Genomic DNA, 20,710 nt, shown 5'->3' on the forward strand with positions numbered 1-20,710 from the left:
GTGGTGCATAGTCACTTCTTTTCATTCCCCCAGTGGAATATATATATATATATATATATATATATATATATATATATATTTGTTATCTAAAAGAAAACAACTGACTAAAGCATTTCTTGTCACAGTCTCTGTCTTCAGTCTCGCTGCATCTCAACCTAAAATGTGTACTCTTGGTTCTCTCCCCTCTGGAAAAGACTGTAGGGGTTTTTTGGTCGGGTGGGGGTTTTTGTTTTGTTTTTTGGGTCACACCCAGCAATGCTCAAGGGTTACTCCTGGCGGTGCTCGGGGAACCGTATGGGATGCTGGGACTGAACCAGATGAGCCACATCCACTGTACTATCACTTCAACCCCAGACTGGTTTCTTAAACATCTCTCTCTCCTCCCTCCTTCCTTCCCCCTTTCTTCTTCCTCCCTCCCTTCCTTCCCCCTCCCTCTCTCCCTCTCTCTTTCTCCCCCATCTCTATCTCCTTCTTTCTCTCGCTCTCCCCTCTCTCCTTCCCTCTCACCTATTTTTTTAATCCCAAATAAAACTTTTACTTCATTTGCACTCAACTGAATATGAGGAGGCAGAAGCTTGGACACTTGGAATTGTCCATTGCCTAAAAAAATATATGAGTCCTAAAAAAGTTAAGGAGTTTGGCCAGCATGATAAATCTGCTTTGTAGAATTCAATTTAAGCAGTCAGATAAGGAACTGAGAAATAGTACAGTGGGTAGGGCATTTTCCTTGCCACTGCCTGGGTTCAATCCCTGTCATTCCGTATTGTCCCCTGAGCACTACCTAGTATGGGGGGAAAGAAAGGGAAATGTAGTTACTGGAGAAATTTAAGCCCCAGTACCGGCTGGCTCTAGACACTGTTGGGAGTGACCCCGGGAGCTGAGGTAGTCCCTGAGTATCACTGTGAGGGACCCAAATAAATGAAAGCACAAAATGAAATGTAGGACCAAGATTTCACCCAGGGACAGAGCACTTACCTTGCATCTGTCAGACCTTGGGTTTGATCCTTGGTACTATTAAAAAAAAAAAAAAGGAGGGAAAAGAAATTTTAGGGGCCAGAGAGATAGTACAGAGGGTAAGGGAATTGTCTTGCAGCAGTCAACTTAGGTTTAATTCCTAATACCTCAGAAAGTCCCCTGAGCTCTACCAAGAGTGGTCCTTGAGCACAGAGCCAGGAGTCAGCCCAGAGCACTGCCAAATGTATGTGTGGGATTTATTTTGGGGGGGGGGGAGGTTGACCTTAACTGATTAAGCATTTATTGGCATTTTAATAGATTTAGATCTAATTCAAAGATTTGAAATGATTTAAACATAATCTTACTGTACTTTTGGTATTTGAGTGATGAGCTACTTTTTGTTTAGGAATCTATTTTTTTTCTTTTTTCTTTTGCTTCATTTTAGATTTTTGGGCCATTTATATGCCGCAGAAGCCCTCATCTCGCTGGACAGAATATCTGATGCCATTACTCACTTGAACCCAGAGAATGTCACTGACGTCTCCTTAGGAATCTCTTCCAACGACCAGGAACAAGGTTAATGAGGACACATTCGATCGGAACCAGTCCCCATTCACTCTTGTAACTTAGGATGCGTGAGAGTTTAAGGGGGTTCTCTCCCTCTGTCCCCCTCACTCTCTGTTTTTCTCTCCCCTCCCCAATACCACACGGTCCCCTAAGCAACAGTGGGTGTGCCCCACCTCTCCTCGACGGACGGACGGAAGGAAGGAAGGAAGGAAGGAAGGCAGGAAGGAAGGAAGGAAGGATAGATGGATGTTAAGGGCACTGTCAAGGGGAAGGAAGAGAGTTCTAGCTCACTCCTTTCAGCTGTATGACTTTGAACTAATGGTTTGTTGAGGAGACCTGGGTGTTGACTGTGCTGGGTTTGAACTCTCAGTTTTGAGGGACTGACAGGGTTAGGTTTCATTCTCTTATTTTGGGTCTTATACCTAGCTCTTCTCTTTGCTGTTTGCTTGCTTGCTAGTTTGGCCTTTTGTGGTCCCGTCACCTCTGTGGCTGTGGCCGCAGGTATAAGGCTCCTACACGCACCGGGGCCCATGTCACTCAGGCTCCCTGGCAGCCAAGTTCCCTGTCCTGGCCGGGGTGCTCACAGAGCTCTCGGTATCCAACTTACCACAGACCACCGCAGATGCAAGCTCTCACCCGTACCTAAAGCCACTGACCTCTTCCATAGGACTCTCTATTTTTCTCTTCTTGGTGATTCTGAAGTTTAAAGGAAATTTTTTTTTTAATTTTCACCCTGAAATTTTAGTTTACGTTAATAGCTAAGGGGGCCAGAGTGATGATACAGCAGTAGGACACTTGTCTTGCATGTGACCAACCTGGGTTCAATCCCCGGCATCCCATATGGTTCCCCCCCGAGCCCACCAGGAGCAATTCCTGAGCACTGCTGGGTGTGGCTCCCCCAAATCAAACAATAACAAATAAATTAATGACCATTGACTATGATGTTGCTCAGCAGCAGGGCACTTGCTGTCCATGTGTGAGGCCCTGGATTTGCCCTCAGAATAATTCATCAGTCATAACTGAATTGAGGTGAGAGAGATAGTACAGCGGGTAGTGAGCTTGCCTTGTACATAGCCAGTCCAGATTTGATCCTCAGCATCCCACATGGTCCCCCAAGCACCACCAGAAGTAATTGCTAAATGCAGAGACAGGATTTAATCCTGAGCATCACTGGGTGTCTGGGACAAAAAAAAAAAAAAGGTAATTCTGACTAGACTTTTGAAGAAGTGAGGCTGATGTGTGCTTGATTCAAGGTTATTTCACTGGGTATTAATGAGCAGTGGCTTTCTTATGCCTTTTTTAAAAAAAAAAAACTTTGGGGGGCTTGGGGAGCAAGGGGGCATACCCAGTGCTGTTCAGGGCTTACTCCTGGCACTCCTCAGGAATTACTCCTGGCAGTGCTCAGGGGGCTATTTGGGAGGCTAAGAATTGAAACCAGGTCGACTACATGTAAGGCAAGCGCCCTACCCGCTGTCCTATCACTCCAGTCCTTCTGATGTCTTTTACTAGAGTCCCCACACATGAAAAAGTAATACTGTGACCTAGTGCCATGATAGTGGACTTCTATTCCCTAAAGGACATTCGTGTTTTAGAAAGCAGACTTCCAGGGCCGGAGCATAGTACAGTAGGTAGGGTGTTTGCCTCGTACACAGCCAATACAGGTTTAATCCGTGGTCCCTCATATGTTTCTGTAAACACCACCAGGGCTGGATCCCTGAGCACAGGCCAGGGATAAGCCAGAACACGGATGGGCCCCATTCACTCACTACCACCCCCCACCATCACCCCCCAAAAGAAAGAAAGAAAATAGACTGTGTTGTTCTCCCTCCTGAGGTGTGTTTTCTTGTCTTTGTAGGCTCAGAGAAAGGTGACAATGAAGCAATGGAATCCTGTGAGTAAGAAGTTTTATAAAGACTTGGGTAGCCTGGCCTGTATCCCTGAGGTGATGGCTGCCCCAGTCACTCTGCTGAGCTGGGCAGCTCCAGGGCAGGACAGGGGACTGGGTCGCTCCTTAACCCTTGGCCGTTCTTCTTCACTCTTGTCCATGCTCTTTCTCCCCAGCTGGAAAACGGGCCCCTCAGTGCTACCCCAGCTCTGTTAACTCTGCCAGGACTGTGATGCTGTTTAACCTGGGCAGCGCTTACTGTCTGAGAAGCGAGTACGACAAAGCCCGCAAGTGTCTCCACCAGGTGAGTTTAGAGGGGACAGAGTCAGACCGTCTTGTCAAAGGGCTGGACGGGGAGGTCTGAAGGCCGAAACGTACATGCTCTGCTGTGGGAATCCTGGCTTTGATCCCAAGCACCACACTGTCACTGTCCTCCCTCCCGTTGTTCATTGATTTGCTCAAGCGGGCCCAGTAGTGTCTCCATTGTGAGTCTTGTTACTCTGTTTTGGCATACCGAATACGTCACGGGTAGCTTGCCAGGCTTTGCCTTGCGGGCGGGCGAGATACTCTCGGTAGCTTGCCGGACTCTCCAAGAGGGGCGAAGGAATCGAACCCAGGTCTGCCGGGTTTGCTGTGTGCAAGGCAAACGCCCTACCCGCTGGGCTATGGCTCCAGCCCTCAAACACCACACAGCTCCTCAAATTTATGGTTTGGGGTTTTTATGTTTTGTTTTTTTCTTTTCGTTCTTTTTCTTTCTTATCTTTTTTTTGACTTTGTTTTTTTGGGTCACTCCAGGGCTTACTACTGAATCTGCACTCAGGGATTACTCCTGGTGGTGCTTAGGGACCATATGGGGTACAGGGATCAAGCCCAGGTTTTCTGCATGTAAAGCTACTGCTGTACAACAATATCTCTCTGGCCCCAGTTTTTTGTTAATTTGCTTAAGACTTTTGGTTAGAACATTAAACATGAAAGTATTACTTTGCAATCTTAAAATTGTTTTTATTATAAGGTTGACGATTATAGTCACATGAACTTAAGGGAGAATTGTTTTCTAATTACTTGTATTAAATTTTCACAAGATATGAAGATTACATGGGGACACTGGTGGAGGATGTGATGTTGGAACGTTATATGCGTGAAACCCTTTTGTTAGCAATATTGTAAATCACAGTGCCTAAAATAAAAGCATTTTATTTAATTTTTGGTTTGGGGCCATTCCTGCTGGGATTCGGGACTATATAGAATCCTGGGGATTGAACCCAGGTCAGCCATGGGCAAAGTAAGCACTTTGCCTGCTCTCTCTGGCTCCCCAAAGTAAAAACATTTTTAAAATATAAATATCCTTGATTTAAAAAATAAAATAAAATTGCACCCAAAAGATTGGAAACCACCTAAATAAGGATCCCTTAAGGGGCTGAGAGTGTGACTCAGTGTTAGAGCTTTTCAAGTATGATGAGGCCCTTGAGTTCAATTCCCTGGCCTTGCCAAGAAAGAGTTTACAAAAATAGTATCTTTTAGGGACCAAATCAGGAATACAATGAGTAGGGCATTTTCATTGCACATATCCAACTCAGGTTTGATCCCCACATAAGGTCCCTGGTCCCCACCAGGAGTGATCCCTGAGCATAGATCCAGGAGTGAGCCCTGAGCACTGCCAGGTGTGGCCCAAAAAACAAAAACAAAAAAGAGATACAGTACAGCAGGCTGGGGTGTCTTGTGGTGCGTGCGCCTGATCTCCAGATTCCAAGATTTCAAAAGTCAGTGGATTACAAAAGAAATTCCTCTTGGGTCAGAGTTAACAGTATAGCAGGTATTGGCCTTGCATCACCTGACCTAGGGTCTATCCCTAGCTCCCCAAACATCACTAGAAATGGTTCCTGGGCACATAGCCACAAGTGAACCCAGAAGACAGCTGGATGTGGTCCAGAAACCAAAAAGAGAAATCCCTGGGGCACAAAGAGCTAGAGCATTTGCCTTGCAAGTAGCCAACCTGAGTTTGATCCCCTGTATCCCATATGGTCCTCCGAGCACTCTAGGAGTGACCCCTGAGCGCTCCCAGATGTGGCCCAAAACATAAATAAGTAAAAGAGAAATTCCTCTTGTACTGGAGAGAACTGGTTCTGGAAACTGGAGCGATAATACAGCATGTAGAGCACTTGCCTTGCACGCAGCCATCCCACGTTCAGTCCCCGGCTTTCCACATGGTCCTCTCAGCCCCACCAGGAGTACTCACTGAGTGCAGAGCCAGGAGTTAGCCCTGAGTGCTGCCAGGTATGGCCCCTAAAAGGAAGAAACCTTCTGGTTCTGTGGAACTGGATAGGACTGACGTGGTGTTTCATCAGCAGGTCCCAGGAAAGACTCTGACTGGACTCTGAGTCCCCTGCCTGTTCCTGAAGAGCCATGCATGGTCAGGGCCTAGCAGCCACCACCACCAGCCTCAGAAAGAAAGGGGCAATTCCCTGGGCGGGCTGATGTCAGTGCAGTGGGAATAAGAGAGTCAATAAAGTGGAAGTGCTGGGCCCCTGACCCTGTGAACCATCCTGTTAGGAGATGCCTTTCACTAATGGGAACTGAAGGTCATGCTCAGGTTTTGCAGAACAGCTAGAGGGATCGTCTGGAAAATTTGTGAAAATAGTATCTCTAATAGCAGCTCATGAGGAGATGAACTTCCCTTACTTGTCAGGGTAATTGGAATTGAAACTGGATCTAACCCAAAACATGGTTGCTTCAGAAAATTTTCTTGCTATGAAGGCAAACTTGTATCTGGAAGTAATGAGGCTTAGCGTGTGGAGAATAACAGTGGTATTTTGTCAGCTTTGTGGCATCAGCTCAGCATTTCCGATCCCAAATCAGCGAAGTGAATGACTAGCCAAGAAAACGTGTTCAGGGCTGGAGCAGTAGTATAGTAGGGAGGGTGCTTGCCTCGCACATGGCCAATCTGGCGTTGGGCAGTGGCATCCCTTATGCTCCCTGAGCACCACCAGTAGTTAATTCCTGAGTGCAGAGCCAGGAACTCCTGAGCATCGCCAGGTGTGGCCCCAACCTCCCCCCTCCCCCCACACACACACCTAAAGTGTTTGATGTTTCGTGGGAGTTGGCACATGAGACACGCAGGAGTCGCACTGCTGCCGGTGGCTGTGTGACAGCCTCACGGGTGTGGCAGGTGGGGCTCTGGCTCTCTAGTCTCTGTGTCCAGGCCAGCTGAGGGTCTGCTCAGCAGGTGGTCATGGCAGCTGCCTCGCCCGGGGAGACAGATGGGGTCAGGCCTGGTTTGGAGTCTGAGGGGGGTTTGTTTTGGTCCCTTGGTTTTTAGGTTAATCCCGTAGCGGGACCTTTGTTAATTGGGAGGCCCCCCTGCCTGAGGGAGCAGAACAATGATGGGAAGAGTTGGCAAGGGCTCTTGAGTAGCTGTGTCCACCACGAACATTCTGAACAGCCAGGAAGCGAAATACTGTGAAGTCTTCGAAAGTGACCACGGCACATTCTTCTGTTTCAGAAAAGCGACTGGCTCTGGTCAGTGCTGTGAATGATACGGGGCCCAGTAGCCAAAGAGCAGGAAAATGGAGGTTGTAATCTCCACAAAGGAAATCTAGATGGTCTTGTGGCTACAAGATTAGGCCTGGATGTATCAAATCTCACTTTCTGAGAGCCAGAGAGATAGTACTGCGGGTAAGGCACAACCAACCCAGGTTCAGTGTCTAGCACCTACGTGCTCCCAAGCTCCCCGAATGCAGAGCCAGGAGGAGGCCCTTAATACCTCCATCTGTGGCCCCCAAAGCAAAACAAAATTAATATTTGTAGGAGGACACTTCAGGTGCGATGAAGGGAAGAACCAGAGCCTCTTAGAAGCATGAGCCCTTGACTTGAGAGACCCCCAAGCACACTGGTGGTGAAGTGGTGTGAGTAACTACAGAGCTTAGCCACAGAGCCGGCAGCACTCAGAGAACAGGACCCAAGCAGTAGCAAGCGGACTAAATATGGCCTGTCAGGAGGCGTGCTGGGCCAGAGGGGGGTTGACACTGAAACTCAACTATTCCTACTGTGAATAAGTTTGCAAGTCATGGTACCTAAATTAAAAACGAAATTTATTTTTTTTAAAGGGGGCCCAGGGCCAGAGGGTAAATCAGTGGGTGAGGTGCTTTCCGCTTATGCAGCCGACCAGGTTAGATCCCTGGCACAACATATAGCCCCCAGGGGCTGGAGCAATAGTACAGAGGGTAGAGTGTTTGCCTTGCACACAGCCTACCCAGGTTCGATTCCCAGCATCCCATATGGTCCCCCGAGCACTGCCAGGAGTAATTCCTGAGTGCAGAGCCAGGAGTAACCAGATGTGACCCAAGAAGCAAAATAAGAAAAAAAAAACATACAGTTCTCCAGGCCCTCCAGGCATGATCCCTGAGCACCCCTGAACACCACTGGGTATGACCCAAAAACAAAGTAAAATGACATAATGCAGAACAAAATGTTCAAGTAGCCTTCTAGGATTTTGTTTTTTCTTATATATGTTGTGCTGGAATGGTATTGAAATTGAAATAGTATTATTTGAGGGTATTTTGTTGTTGTTGTTGTTGTTGTTTTTGCTTTTATGAAGGGGGTTGAGGTGGAAGTTGTGCCCAGCTATATAGCTATATTTAGGGCTTACAATTTGTGTTCAGGATCACTCCTGGTCAGTGTTATTTTGTTTGTAAATAAACAAAGTGCTGTTTTAGGGCCAAGGATCTTCTCAAAAAACTGGACATGTGCCTTGCCTACAGAAACCTGGTGTTTGCTTCCCTGCATCACATGGTCTCCTGAGCACTGCCAGGAACAAACCCCACATACCTCTGGGTGTGACCCAGAAAACAAAGCCTAAAGAAAAAATTGGGGGCCAGAGCAATAGTACAGCGGGCAGGGCACTCACCTTGCACATGGCCAACTCAGGTTCAATTCCTGGCATCCCATATGGCCCCCTGAGCACTACCAAGATTGATCCCTGAGCATCATTGGGTTTGTGACCAAAAATGTAAATAAATAAAATTGTACTGTTTCCAGCCTTATGGGGGTTGAACGTGGTTATGGTCTAGATTACCTGACTTTATATTCAGTTTCTTATTCCTGATACTGGGAGCTTGCGGTTGAGTTGCTCCAAGGAAAACAAAGTGTTATGCAGACTCTGATAGAGGTGCAGCGGTGTCCATGATTCAGAGCCATCAGTGGGGGCCAGAGAAATAGTAGAGTGGGTAGGGCACTTGGCTTGCTTGCCACCCCCATAAGGTGGCACAGGCCCGCCAGATATAAGCCCTTAGTACTGCAGGGTGTGCCCCCCACCCACCCCTGCACCTCTCAAAAAGAAAAAAAAAGCAGAATGTGCTAAGCGAAGGTTTCGTCCCAGAACCCTATGGATTCCTGAGCACACAGAGCATACAGCTCAGGAGTAGCCTTCAGCACCGCTGGACGTGTCCCCCGCTCCAGAGAAAGGGAGCAGAGCCATCAGCACGCAGTGGCATAGGTTCGGCCCTCTGAACCTTGCCAGGAGCAACATGCCTTCCCCGGCACTTCCGAACAGGCCCCCAAATAAAACCAAAAGTAAAAAGCCAGGCTGGAGCTATATCCAGCGCATAGGGCTCTTGCCTTGCACACAAACAACCTGGGTTGACTTCCTGGCACCACATGTGGTCCCTCGAGCCCTGCCAGGAGTGACATTTTAAAAAAACGAGAATTTTTTATGGCCCAAGGAGAGGATAGGCTTGGAAGACTGGAGCACAGGCTGCTAGTGAGAGCCCCGGCCTCACTCCCTCCACTGGCACCACCAACAGGAGGGACCCACCCGCGGCACCTGGGAGTGGCCCCTGAGCACTTCCAGGTGTGACCTCCCTTTCAGTCCCCCCAAGAAAAAATTTGTTATAGATGTATGTATGTATACATGTACACACACACACACACACACATAAAATGTCACTGTCCTCCTGTTCATCGATTTGCTCGAGCGGGTCCAGTAACATCTCCATTGTGAGACTTGTTACTGTGTTTGGCATATCGAATACATCACAGGTAGCTTGCCAGGCTTTGCCATGTGGGCGAGATACTCTCAGTAGCTTACCAGGCTCTCCGAGAGGGGTGGAAGAATCGAACTTGGGTCGGCCGTGTTGGCTGCTTGCAAGGCAAATGCCCTACCTGCTGTGCTATCACTCCTGCCCATATATATATATATACATACACACACATACATATATACATACATATATATAGATGTATATATATTATATGTTGGTGATATAGATCACTAGTTTTACATTTATGAAGCCATAAACAAGCAAAAATAACTCCTTTGAATTAGGCCAATTCAACTAAACATTTAACTGAGAGTTGTGTGTCAAGTTTGATTGTGATGGGTTAAGACAAGGCCCCTTCCCCTTGAGAGGTTGAGTGGGGAGAGCTTGAAAACAATTGCGGCTAGAGAGATAGTTCAGCGGATAAGGCATTTACCTTGCACATGGCTGACCTTGATTCGATCTCTGGCACCATATGGTCCCCAAGCACTGCCAGGAGTGATCCCTGAGTGCCCAGCCCGGAGTAACCCCTGTGAATTGCTGGGTGTGGCCCAAAAGCCAACTTTCTTTTTATTTTCTTTCTCTTTTTTTTTTTTTTAAGGAAAAAATTGTCATTGACTGTTGTTCCTTTTTTCATCTCTTTGCGTCACTTGGAGTTATCTTAAGTTTGGTTTTTCATGGGTGTCTTTTGTTTGTTCTGATCGAAGGCGGCTTCAATGATCCATCCTCGAGAAGTGCCCCCTGAAGCCATCTTACTGGCAGTGTACCTCGAGCTGCAGAATGGTGAGTGACCTCGCCGGGGCATGGTCGCCATCACTAATCCCAGGAGGGCAAAGCTCAGTGCTGGACTTTGCACCGACGAGGCCCTGGGCTGCATCCCTGGTAGTGGGGGGCAGGGGCGGGGAGGGGAGATATGAGCCTTTAGATTTTTCTAAACAAAAATAGGAACAGTGAGTTGCTTCAGCAGGCTGAGGGCCGACACCTAGGGTCGTGCTCAAGGTTCCCATTGCTGGGCCAGTGGGGAGTGCGGGAGGCACGGGGCCGGGGGGGTGGCGGCATCCAGCAGAAGAGCATTTGCTTGTTCCAACTTCTTAAATCAGAACTCTCCGTGCTCCCAGGACAGGAAGCCGGGCGCTAGCCTCCATCTGGGAGAAGGGGCCCACAGTTGGCTGTGTGTGGTGGTTTTGTCATCTGCCTTTTCTTAATAGGATGTGTTCCTACAGGTAACACCCAGCTGGCCTTACAGATCATCAAAAGGAACCAGCTGCTCCCTGCAGTGAAAACACTCTCAGAAATGAGAAAGAAGCCAGTGTTTCAGCCCGTCCACCCGATCCAGCCCATCCAAATGCCAACGTTCACCGTACAAAGAAAGTGATCTTTTCTAGTTTCCTCATGGAAAACTGTTACCTGAGACCCAGGGAAGTGTTCACAGGCCTTTTCAGTTGTATCACAGCAAAGTGAATAAAAGGATGATGAGTGCGAGGTTCAAAGGCACAATTTTGAATCAATTCTAACCCCTGATTTTTTTTTTGCCAGAAGCTTAAAATTAAGAATACACAAATTCATTTCAATCTGTTTTTCTTTAATCTTGTCTTTAATCTTTACTATTAATTTTGAACCATTATACAATGTATTTGTGTCATGGGCAATTAAAACATGGTCTTATCAGAACACTGCTGTATAATACATTCTCTTATAACTATTGTTTTTCTGGAGTTTTGGTTTTGTTTGTTTCTTTTGTTTGGGGTTTTTTTGGGGGGGGTCACACCTGGCAATGCACAGGGCTTACTCCTGGTTCTGCACTCAGGAATTACCCCTGGCGGTGCACCAGAGACCAGATGGGGTGCTGGAAATCAAATCCACGTCAGCCATGTGCAAGGCAAACACCCTACCTGCTGTGCTATTGCTCCAGCCCCTGTTTCTGTTGGTTTTGGGCCACACACATAGGGCTGACTCCTAGCTCTGTGCTCAGGGGTCACTCCTGATAGGCTCAGGGGTCCAAAGGGGATGCTGGGGATCAAACCTAGGACCTAGGTTAGCTGCATGCAAGGCAAATGCCCTTCCCGCTCCAGACCCCTCCTGTAACTCTATATCTGAGATTTTGTGTGTTCCATTTTGGGGGGTGTGAGAAGGATAGTGGTTGGCACCACATTCATTGATGTTCAGGGACAATTTCTAGCTCTGTGTTCAGAGGTTGCAATTCCAGGCATCAAACTGGGGTTGGCCACGTGAAAGATAAGCTCCTTACCTCACCCTGTACTCTCCAGCTTTGAATTCTAAATTTTGCCAGTACCAGGGATAGAATTCTAGGTCTCATACAAGCGCACCTTGCTCTCTCCCACTGCTCTCTATCCCAACCCTGAGACAAACATTTGAAAAATTGACAGGGACTGGAGAGAGAGTGCATGCATTCATTAACATGCATGTGGCACAGCTGAGTTCTATCCCCGGCACCCCAAATGGTGCCCCTGCCCAGTCCCCACCAGGAATGATTCCCAAGCACTGCCAAGTGTAGCCCCAAAATAAAACCAAGGGTCTGGAGCAATAGTACAGCAGGTAGGGCGTTTGCCTCGCACACGGCCTACCCGGGTTCAATTCCCAGCATCCCATATGGTCCCCTGTGCATCACTAGGTGTGACCCAAAAAGAAAGAAAAAAAAATGACAGGGCTGGAGAACTAACACAGCAAGTAGGGCACCTGCCCTTGCATATGGTGACTGACTCTGAACACCACTGGGTGAGGACCTACCTCCCCCAAGGACTTTCCCCTCCCCCCAAGTAAAAATGAGAGGGGCCAGAGAGATGGTGCAAAGGCCTGAGAACGTGCTTCATGTGTGAAAGGTTGGGGGGGTTGAACCTCAGCATCTCATGGACCCCAAGCACATCCAACAGTTACCCCCAAATACCTCCGAAGTATGACCCCAGAAGCTAAAATATAAATATAAAGTATGTCTTGTAGATTGATCAGTTTCCCATTAAGGACTCTCCCTTGCCCTCTGTGTCTCTGTTTTGGGTTATTCCTGACAGTTCTTAGGACTGTTCCCAGGGTGCTGGAGGACAGAGTCCAGGCAGTGCTCTCTTGGAAGCAACCGCAGGGCTTCCCAGTCAAGCCCTGGCGGCCGGTATTGGCTCACTGGCAGGGCTGTTGCCTTGCATGTCTGAGGCCCTGGGTTTGACTCCCAGTACAGAATAGGGCCCCAAGCACTGAGCCAGGAAAAGCCCCAAGGCACTGTCAAGGTGTGGTGCAGAAATAGGAAGAAAATCGAAATAAACTTTTTTGTTGATAAAGTAACAAATTGGTTTTATTTTTTCCGCTGTTTCTTGTTCCTGTTTCTGATGACCTGCTTCTTTGTCAGATCATCCTCTCTGCACGCTCAGGTGATCCTAACTATCCTGAAAGCTTGTGGTTTTGGTGTCAACATCAAAGCTTAGTTTTGCTGAGCTGTGTTCTCCATCCTTTGCTAAAGGGTCTTAATTGCGGGAACTGCTTACTCCCGACTTGAGCTCAGGGCTCACTCCCAATGTTAGGAATTGAATTCGGAGCTTCTGCACGGACATGTGTCCACTCATGCCCTTTGAGTCATCTCTCTGGTGCCACTAAAAGGTTGGTTTTTTGGGGGAGTCTGGAGCGGGGGAAACACACCTAAGTGATGCTCAGAGGTTACTCCTGGCAGGCTCTCGGGACCATATTGAGTGACGGGGATCAAACCCAGGTCAGCCGCATGCAAGGCAAATGCCCTGCCTGCAGTACTATCTTTCCAGCCCCGTCCACTAACAGGGTTTAACCTTTTGTTTTTATTTGGGGGCCATACCCAGCAGTGCTAAGGGTCTCAGTCTGCCTCAGAGCTCTGGGAACCATGGGCCAGGGACAGAACCTGTAGCTCCTGCAGGCACAGCCCATACTCAGCCTCTGAGCTCCCCACGGGCACAGTCCACCTCAGCTACTAAGCTCCCTTCAGCACCCTAAAAGGTTACATTTTTAGTTTGGGGGGCCAAAGCAATAGTCCAAGGACTGGAGCGGTAGCACAGTGGGTAGGGTGTTTGCCTTGTATGCGGCCGACCCAGGTTCAATTCCCAGAATCCCATATGTTCCCCCGAGCACTGCCAGGAGTAATTACTGAGTGCAGAGCCAGGAGTAACCCCTGTGCATCGCCAGGTGTGACTCGAAAAAAAACAAAAAGGGCTGGAGTGATAGTACAGCAGGTAGAACGCTGGCCTTGCACAGGGCCGACCAGGGTTATATTTATTTATTTCGGCTACACCCGGTGTGCTCTGCACTCAGGAATTACTCCTGGCGGTGCTCAGGAGATCATATGAGATGCCAGGGATTGAACCCAGGTCGGCCGCGTGCAAGGCAAACGCCCTACCCGTTGTGCTATCGCTCCGGCCCGTTTCCCCCCCAGGGTTTAATCCATGGCATCCCATCTGGTCCCTAGAGCACTGCCCACAGTAATTCCTGAGTGCAGAGCAAACAGTTACCCCTTGAGCACCACTGGGTGTGGCCCAAAAACAGAAAAGAAAAGAAAGCAGCAGGAGAGACGGTACAGAGGTGAAGTGCTTGCCTCACATGCACCCTGGTTCCATTTCCAGTACTACATATGCCTCCCCACCACCGAGTGGTCCCTGAGCACCACGGAGTATGGCCCCAACAAGAAGACCAAAGAAAAGGTGAGACCCAGCAAGCACTGTAACTCAATAGATGAGCGAAGCCAGAGAGTTCTGATGTTGGTGGGGCCCACAGGTGACATATCAAGCGGGGATGAAAAAGATGGTCACTTTCTCCCCAGCCGCCTCTGCCACCCGGGTCCCAGGGTTACTGGGTTCTTGTCTCGCCTCACAGAAAGGAATTTCAGGAGTAGACAAGCAGTGAAATAGATTTTATTTGGAGGGTTTTTTATTTTTTTGCTTTTTGGGTCACACCTGGCGATGCACAGGGGTTACTCCTGGTGGTGCTCAGGGGACCATATGGGATGCTGGGAATCAAACCCGGGTTGGCCGCGTGCAAGGCAAATGCCCTATCTGCTGTGCTATCTCTCCAGCCCCACTTTGGAGGGTTTTTAAGGTGCGGAGAGGGAGAAAGTGAGAGGGAGAGAATAATGCACTCAAGAGAGAACTGGGGCTTCTCCAAGGGCAAAGAGAGCCCCTAGACACATCCTAGCATTAGACACAAAAGCATGAAAGTACACATCTCTAGAGGGTGACTCATGTGCTTGGCGGTATGGGCACAAGCAGCACATGGGCTCAGGCAGCATGTGCACCCATTCCTTTGTTCAAGGTGTCTTTTATAGGCTCTTCTGGGACTAGATCACATTTTAATCAGATTAAGGGAGAGGTCCGAGGGTTTGAGGAACTTCATGGGGAGGGGGTCTAACCTCCTCAGAGTCTGCTGAAGATCTTATCAGGTCTGTTTTCTGTATCCACAGGGCAGATCAGTCTTAGGATTTTCCTCCCAGAAGTTCTGTTGACATAACTTCCATTGCCGAGGGCCTTTCCCGATCTAGCACAAACCTGGGGAGCAACTCAAGCCTGATGTGTGTGTCTCCCCACCTTGGCAGCAACAGAGGAAGGGAAGGGGAGAGAGAGTTCACCCCGAAACCCGCCCGCGGGCGCTGCACATTTCTCAGCTGAGCGCTTTGCCACGTGCCAAGGAACGCGTCCCCAAACACAGGCTTCACGCTCAGTGCACGGTGATGGCACTGGGGTCACACCCGCAGCCTCACGCCAGTCGGGGAGAGCTTATGCTGTTGTGCCAATCCCAAGCCCCACAGATTGCTCTGGGTTTGAGGTCAACAGTGAATGAACCCTGCACAGAGAGGCAAGTCCTTAGGGAGATATGGTATCTCCCCAGTGAGATGCAAAGGGGAAGGAGGACACAGGGAACATCAGAGGCCTCTAGTGTGTGTGAGGAGTGTGTTGTGTCACACCTGGGAGTGCTGGGGATTACTCTGGGCTCTCCACTAGGAGCGCCATATAAGACTGAGGATGAAACTGGGCTGGGCTGCAAGTCGAGTAGTCTGTTGTTCTGGGGCCACGCTCAGATGCTCAGGGCTTACTCCTGGCTCTGCACTCAGAAATCACACCTGGCAGTGCTCAGGGGACCTATAGGATGCTGGGGATCGATCCCCGGTTGGGGGCATGGAAGGCAAGCACCTTACCTCTGTGCTATGGCTCTGGCCCCTACAGGTGGAGTCTTAGCCCTGGTATTATCTGTCCAGCTCTGCGTTTATAGCGTGGGTCTGAGGGGGAGAATGGGCACTTGCCTTGCATGCCGCTGCTACAGATTTAATCCCCATCTCCGCATATAATCCACCAAGCACTGCTAGATCACTCCTGAGCACTAGGAGTGGCAACTGAGCACCATTGGGTGTGGTCCTAAAGCTTCCCAAATACCACCCCTAAATAAAACCCAGTGTTTCCTTTAATTTCGGGTGGGAGGTGAGGCACACCTAATGGTGCTCAACGATCACTCCTGGTCGGGCTTTGGGGTAAGACCTTAGGTGGTACCAGGGATCGAACCTGTATCCTATCTCTCTATCCCTAATGAGAACTTTTAGTGAGGGTCTGTGTGTAGAAACAGCTGAGGGCTGGCATGTGCCTTACAATTGAGGTTCCATGTCTTATTTCTGACACCAGGAGAGTCCCAGACCTCAAGCCAGGACCCCTGAGCACCATCAAGTGTGGCCCCAACACCTAAAAATAAAAACTGCCAAACTGTAAAAAAAAAAAAGGGGGGGGGTGGAAACTAAAGAAAAAAAATTTGGGGGGATGTGGGCCACACTTTACACAGAGCTTACTCCTGGCCCTGCACTCAGGGATCACTTCTGAAGATGCTCAGGGATGCTAGGAATTGAACCCGGGTCGGCCGCATGCAAGGCAAACGCCCTACCCGCTGTACTATCTCTCCAGCCCGCTCCAGCCCTTTCTGCCTCCCTTTTCCCTTTGTTTTGGGGTCATACCCCCATGCACTGAGTGCTCAGGAATCAGTGCTCAGGGATCACTCCTGGCATACACAGTGCTAGGGGTCTGGGGGCATCACGGCAAGTGTCTAAACTCCAGTGATGTCTCTGCAGACCTCTACTCCAGCCAAATGCTGGCCCGCATCAGTGCCAGTGGCCTGCTGTGCGCCCTCCCCGCCATCCATTTCCTCCTGCTCCACCCCTGCTTGCCCTCCCACACTTCTTTCCTGATGTCATGGCCCCTTTCCACACAGCCTGGCCTCCTGTTTCCACAGCCCTTTCCCTGACCACTTCCCTGGGAGCACTGTCTGGACTCCACCCACCGCTCAGCTAGTGGCTCCTAACATTAGGCCTGGTGTGATTCAAATGAAGTGATGGAGTTGGGGGGCAATGCGGAGCGGAGGTCCCCAAGCAGGTCCCCAAGCCCTGCCAGGAGTGATTCCTGAGTGCAGAGCCAGGAGTAGGCCCTGAGCTCCACAGCGTGGGGCCCCAAAACACAAATAATAAATAAAAGTGAGGTGATAGGGCTAGAGAGATCATTGACAGAGCTGATGTTTTGCATGTGGAAAGCCCAGCATCACTTGGTTCATCTCCACAAACACCACCGGAAGTGACCCCTGAGCACCTCCAGGTGTGGCTCCCAAACCAGAAAAATAGTTTTTTTCCATTTCTTTGGTTTGGGGGCAATCACAATAGAGCTCAGGGTCTGTATAGACCCCTGGCGCTGTAGTGGTGGGAGCCGGGAGGGGAGAGGGGCAGGGAGTCAAATCAGGGTCCCTGGCTGATGTGCTGTACTCTCCTGTACTGCCTCTCTGCCCCCTGGCAAACTTTTCACCCTCGTCACGGTCTGTGCAAGTGCGAAGGGCACCTGGGCGGATGGGCATAGCCTTGGGGGGGTGTGGAAGGGTGTGGATGGCTCCGGATGAATCACGCTGAGGTTTGGGTGGTATTAACTTTACAGGCTGGGGCTGGAGCGATGATAGCTCAGCGGGTAGGGCATTTGCCTTGCGGCCGACCCGGGTTCGATTCCCAGCATCCCATATGGTCCCCTGAGCACTGCCAGGAGTAATTCTTGAGTGCAGAAAAATTTTGCAGGCCCTGCAGCATGTCGGCACACACTTCCTTCACCGTGGGGACTGCCAGTTACCCCAGTCCCTGGGGCTCCCAGGGTCTCTGGGTCCTGGGCTACCTGGGCCTGGTCCAAGGAGGGTCCAATCGTGACCCAGGGCAGAGGCTGGACAGGTCCGGCTCCTCCTCCCCCTCTTCAGGCAGGAAACCCGCAGAGCCCCCCAAAGCCAGTGCAGACTCAGCAGCCGACCTCCCTCCGGGGGAAGGAGAGGCCGAGATGCCGGGCTCCCTCCCGAGTGGGGCGCCAGGGCAGGAGGCGACCAGTTCATTAGCCTCCCCCCACCCCGCCCCCCGCGCCCCTCATTTGGGGCAAAGGGGGATCTGTGTGGTGACAAGCAATTGTCCTGGAGGATTTAGGAGGATTTGGCCAAGTGTCCCCGTGGGCCCCAAGCCTCCACCTAATCCCGTCCCCATTTCAGACTATTTAGGACCGCATTAAATGTCAAAGCCGGCGTTTAGGGAAATTGCACCATTTCGTATGCATCGCCCGGGTCAAAAGAAAAGCTGCGGGGCCGGCTGGGAGCTGCGGGCGCGGGCGGCGCCCTGTGTGGTCCGGGTCGGGCCGGGCCCCCGCGCCCAGGAATGCGGCCTTTTCAGAGGGAGAAACGCGGGCGCTTTGTTCCCGCCCCGGCCTCCCCGGGGCGCATTTGCATGCGGGTCCCACCTCGGCCCGCGCCGCCCCCGGGGCGCAGCGCGGCTGGAGCTCCCGGGCCACCCCGACACACACCCCGCCCCGGTCCCCGGCAGGCAGGTGGATGGGCGCGGCCCAAGGACCCGCGCGCGGCCGCGAACCCCGAGCCAGCCTGTAGGCGCGCGCGGCGGCGGGGCCCGGGCGCAAGGGCGCCCTGGCGAGCACTCGCCGGCAGGGGGCGCGCAGCGGCCGGCACCACCCCGCCGACCCGGTCCGCGGAGCCCGGCGCGCCCCCTGTCGGCCACCGCGGGGAGCCAACATCGCCGTGCGCGTGCCCCACCCACCCACCCAGCCGCTGGAGCACCGCTTTGCAGACCCAGCCGCTCTGGGCCTCGAGCTTGAGTGGAGCTCCACTGACCATCCCACCTTTGGGAACCCAGGCGCCTGACCGCGGCGTTTCGAGGCATTTCACTCCATTGGTTGTCTTATTTCCGTTTTACTGCATTTTAAAGATTTATTCAAAGATTTATTTTATTTATTTCTGGCTCCTAAGCCATGAAGGGGTGATCCTTGAGCTCAGAGCCAGGAGTAAGCCCTGAGCACCTCTGAATGTGTTCCAAAAAAAAAAAAAGAAGAACGGGTGGGGCTTTTGCCTTGCACGCGGCCAACCCAGTTTGATTCCCAGCATCCTATATGGTTCCTGGAGCATTGCCAGGAGTGATTCTTGAGTGTGAGCTAGGCAGGAGTTGGCAGGAGTAACCCCTGAGCATCACCGAGTGTGACCCAAAAAGCAAAAAAAAAAAAAAGGAGGAGGAAGAAGATAAAGAAGAAAAAGGAGGAAGAAGAAAGAAGAAGAAAGGGAAGGAGGAAAAGGAAGAAGAAAGGAGGGAGCAGAAGGAGAAGAAAGGAGGAGGAAGGAGGAGGAGAGTATGAAGAGGAGAAAGAAGGAGGAGGAGGAGGAGGAGGAGGAGGAGGAGGAGGAGGAGGAGGAGGAGGAAGAGAAACACAAGATACAGCATTCAAAATCACCTTTTTTTGGTTTGTTGGGAGGGGTGCACACCTAGTGGTCTCAGAGGGGACTCCAGGCACAGCTGTTCAGGGGTCACCCCGAAGGTGTGGGTGGTGCCTGGACTGAACCCAGACCTCCCTTTTCCCCCTTTGCGGGGAATGGTTGAAGTGAAGCCTGCATTTGAGGAAGAGACAGTGTAGCAAAGACGCTCAGCCGCGGGGGAAGGAGCAGGGGAGCCTGGTTTTGTTTTTTCATAAAGGTTGCTCCCCAGTGGCGCAGAGGACCTCCAGGTGTTTGGGATTAAACACTTTGTATTTGGGGGTGGGGGGGTCGTGGCCCAGGGGCTACTGCTGTGTTCAGGAATACTCCTAGCAGGGCTCAGGGCTGCAACGCCTGAGTGCAACCAGGTAACCCCCTTACCTCCTGTACCCACTCTCTTCAGGCCCGTGGTTTTTATCTTCTCGGTTTTTGAGTCACGCCTGAGGCTACTGAACAGTGCTTAAGGAAAATTGCCAAGGAAGGAACAGGAGACTTCTGTATGCATGCAAAGCACCGCACATTCATCTCCAGCGTGCTCTCTCTCTCTCTCTCTCTCTCTCTCTCTCTCTCTCTCTCTCTCTCTCCCCTCTCTCCTCTCTCTCTCTCTCTCCCCTCTCTCCTCTCTCTCTCTCTCTCCCCTCTCTCCTCTCTCTCTCTTTCTCTCCTCTCTCCTCTCTCTCTCTCTCCTCTCTCTCTCCTCTCTCTCTCCTTTCTCTCTCACACACACATCTCACTCGCTTTTTGTTTTGTTTTGTTGCTTTTTGGGTCACACCCGGCAATGCACAGGGGTTAGTCCTGGCTCATACACTCAGGAATTACTCCTGGGAATTACTCCTGGAGGTGCTGGGGGACCCCATAGGGGATGCGTTTGGCAAACGCCCTACCTGCAGTACTATCACTCCAGCCCCTTTGTTGTTTTTGTTGTTGTTGTTGTTGTTTTTGGGGGGTCACACCCGGTGATGCTCAGGGGTTACTCAGGCTCTGCACTCAGGAACTACTGTCGGTGCTCGGGGACCGTATGGGATGCTGGGAATTGATGAACCCCGGTCTGCTCCGTGCAAGGCAAAGGCCCTACCCACTGCATTTCTGCCTGCAAGACAAGTGCCCTACCCACTGTACTATTTATTGTTCAAGCCCTCATCTTTCTCACTCTCGCTCTATTTTATTTGTTTTGTTTTTGGGAACACACTTCAGTACTTAGGACTTACTCTTGACTCTGTGCCCAGGGTTTACTACTCTCGGGACTCAGGACCATATGTGGTGCGTGGGTTGTAACCAGGTCACGCCCACACAAGGCTTACCACTGTTCTGTCTCTCTGGCCTTCTCTTGTTTTTGCTTTATTTTTTTTTGGTGGGGGGGAAGGGATTTGGGTTTTGGGCTCACCAGCTGTGCTCAGAGCTGGCTCTTGGCTCTGTGGACAGGGATCACTCCTGGTGGGCTTGGGGGACCATATGGAGTGCCAGGGAGCAAACTGAGGTCTGCCCCTTGCAAGACATGCACCCTACCTGC

At 50.7% G+C, this 20,710-nt stretch overlaps 1 protein-coding gene across 2 annotated transcripts in view; it reads left to right on the forward strand.

Moving 5' to 3' along the window:
* Positions 1-11,175, forward strand: part of CNOT10 (CCR4-NOT transcription complex subunit 10) — a 57,869-nt gene extending 46,694 nt beyond the window's left edge. For both annotated transcript variants that reach the window (XM_056129143.1, XM_056129145.1), the window contains exons 15-19: positions 1,400-1,530; positions 3,377-3,412; positions 3,583-3,710; positions 10,146-10,221; positions 10,662-11,175. In XM_056129143.1, the coding sequence (XP_055985118.1) occupies positions 1,400-1,530; positions 3,377-3,412; positions 3,583-3,710; positions 10,146-10,221; positions 10,662-10,813 (523 nt within the window). In that variant the 3' untranslated portion in view covers positions 10,814-11,175. The remainder of the gene's footprint in view (positions 1-1,399; positions 1,531-3,376; positions 3,413-3,582; positions 3,711-10,145; positions 10,222-10,661) is intronic.
* The last annotated feature ends 9,535 nt before the right edge of the window (positions 11,176-20,710 follow it).

This window comes from Sorex fumeus, unplaced genomic scaffold, assembly GCF_029834395.1.
Source record: "Sorex fumeus unplaced genomic scaffold, SorFum_2.1 ptg000072l, whole genome shotgun sequence".
NCBI lineage: Eukaryota > Metazoa > Chordata > Mammalia > Eulipotyphla > Soricidae > Sorex > Sorex fumeus.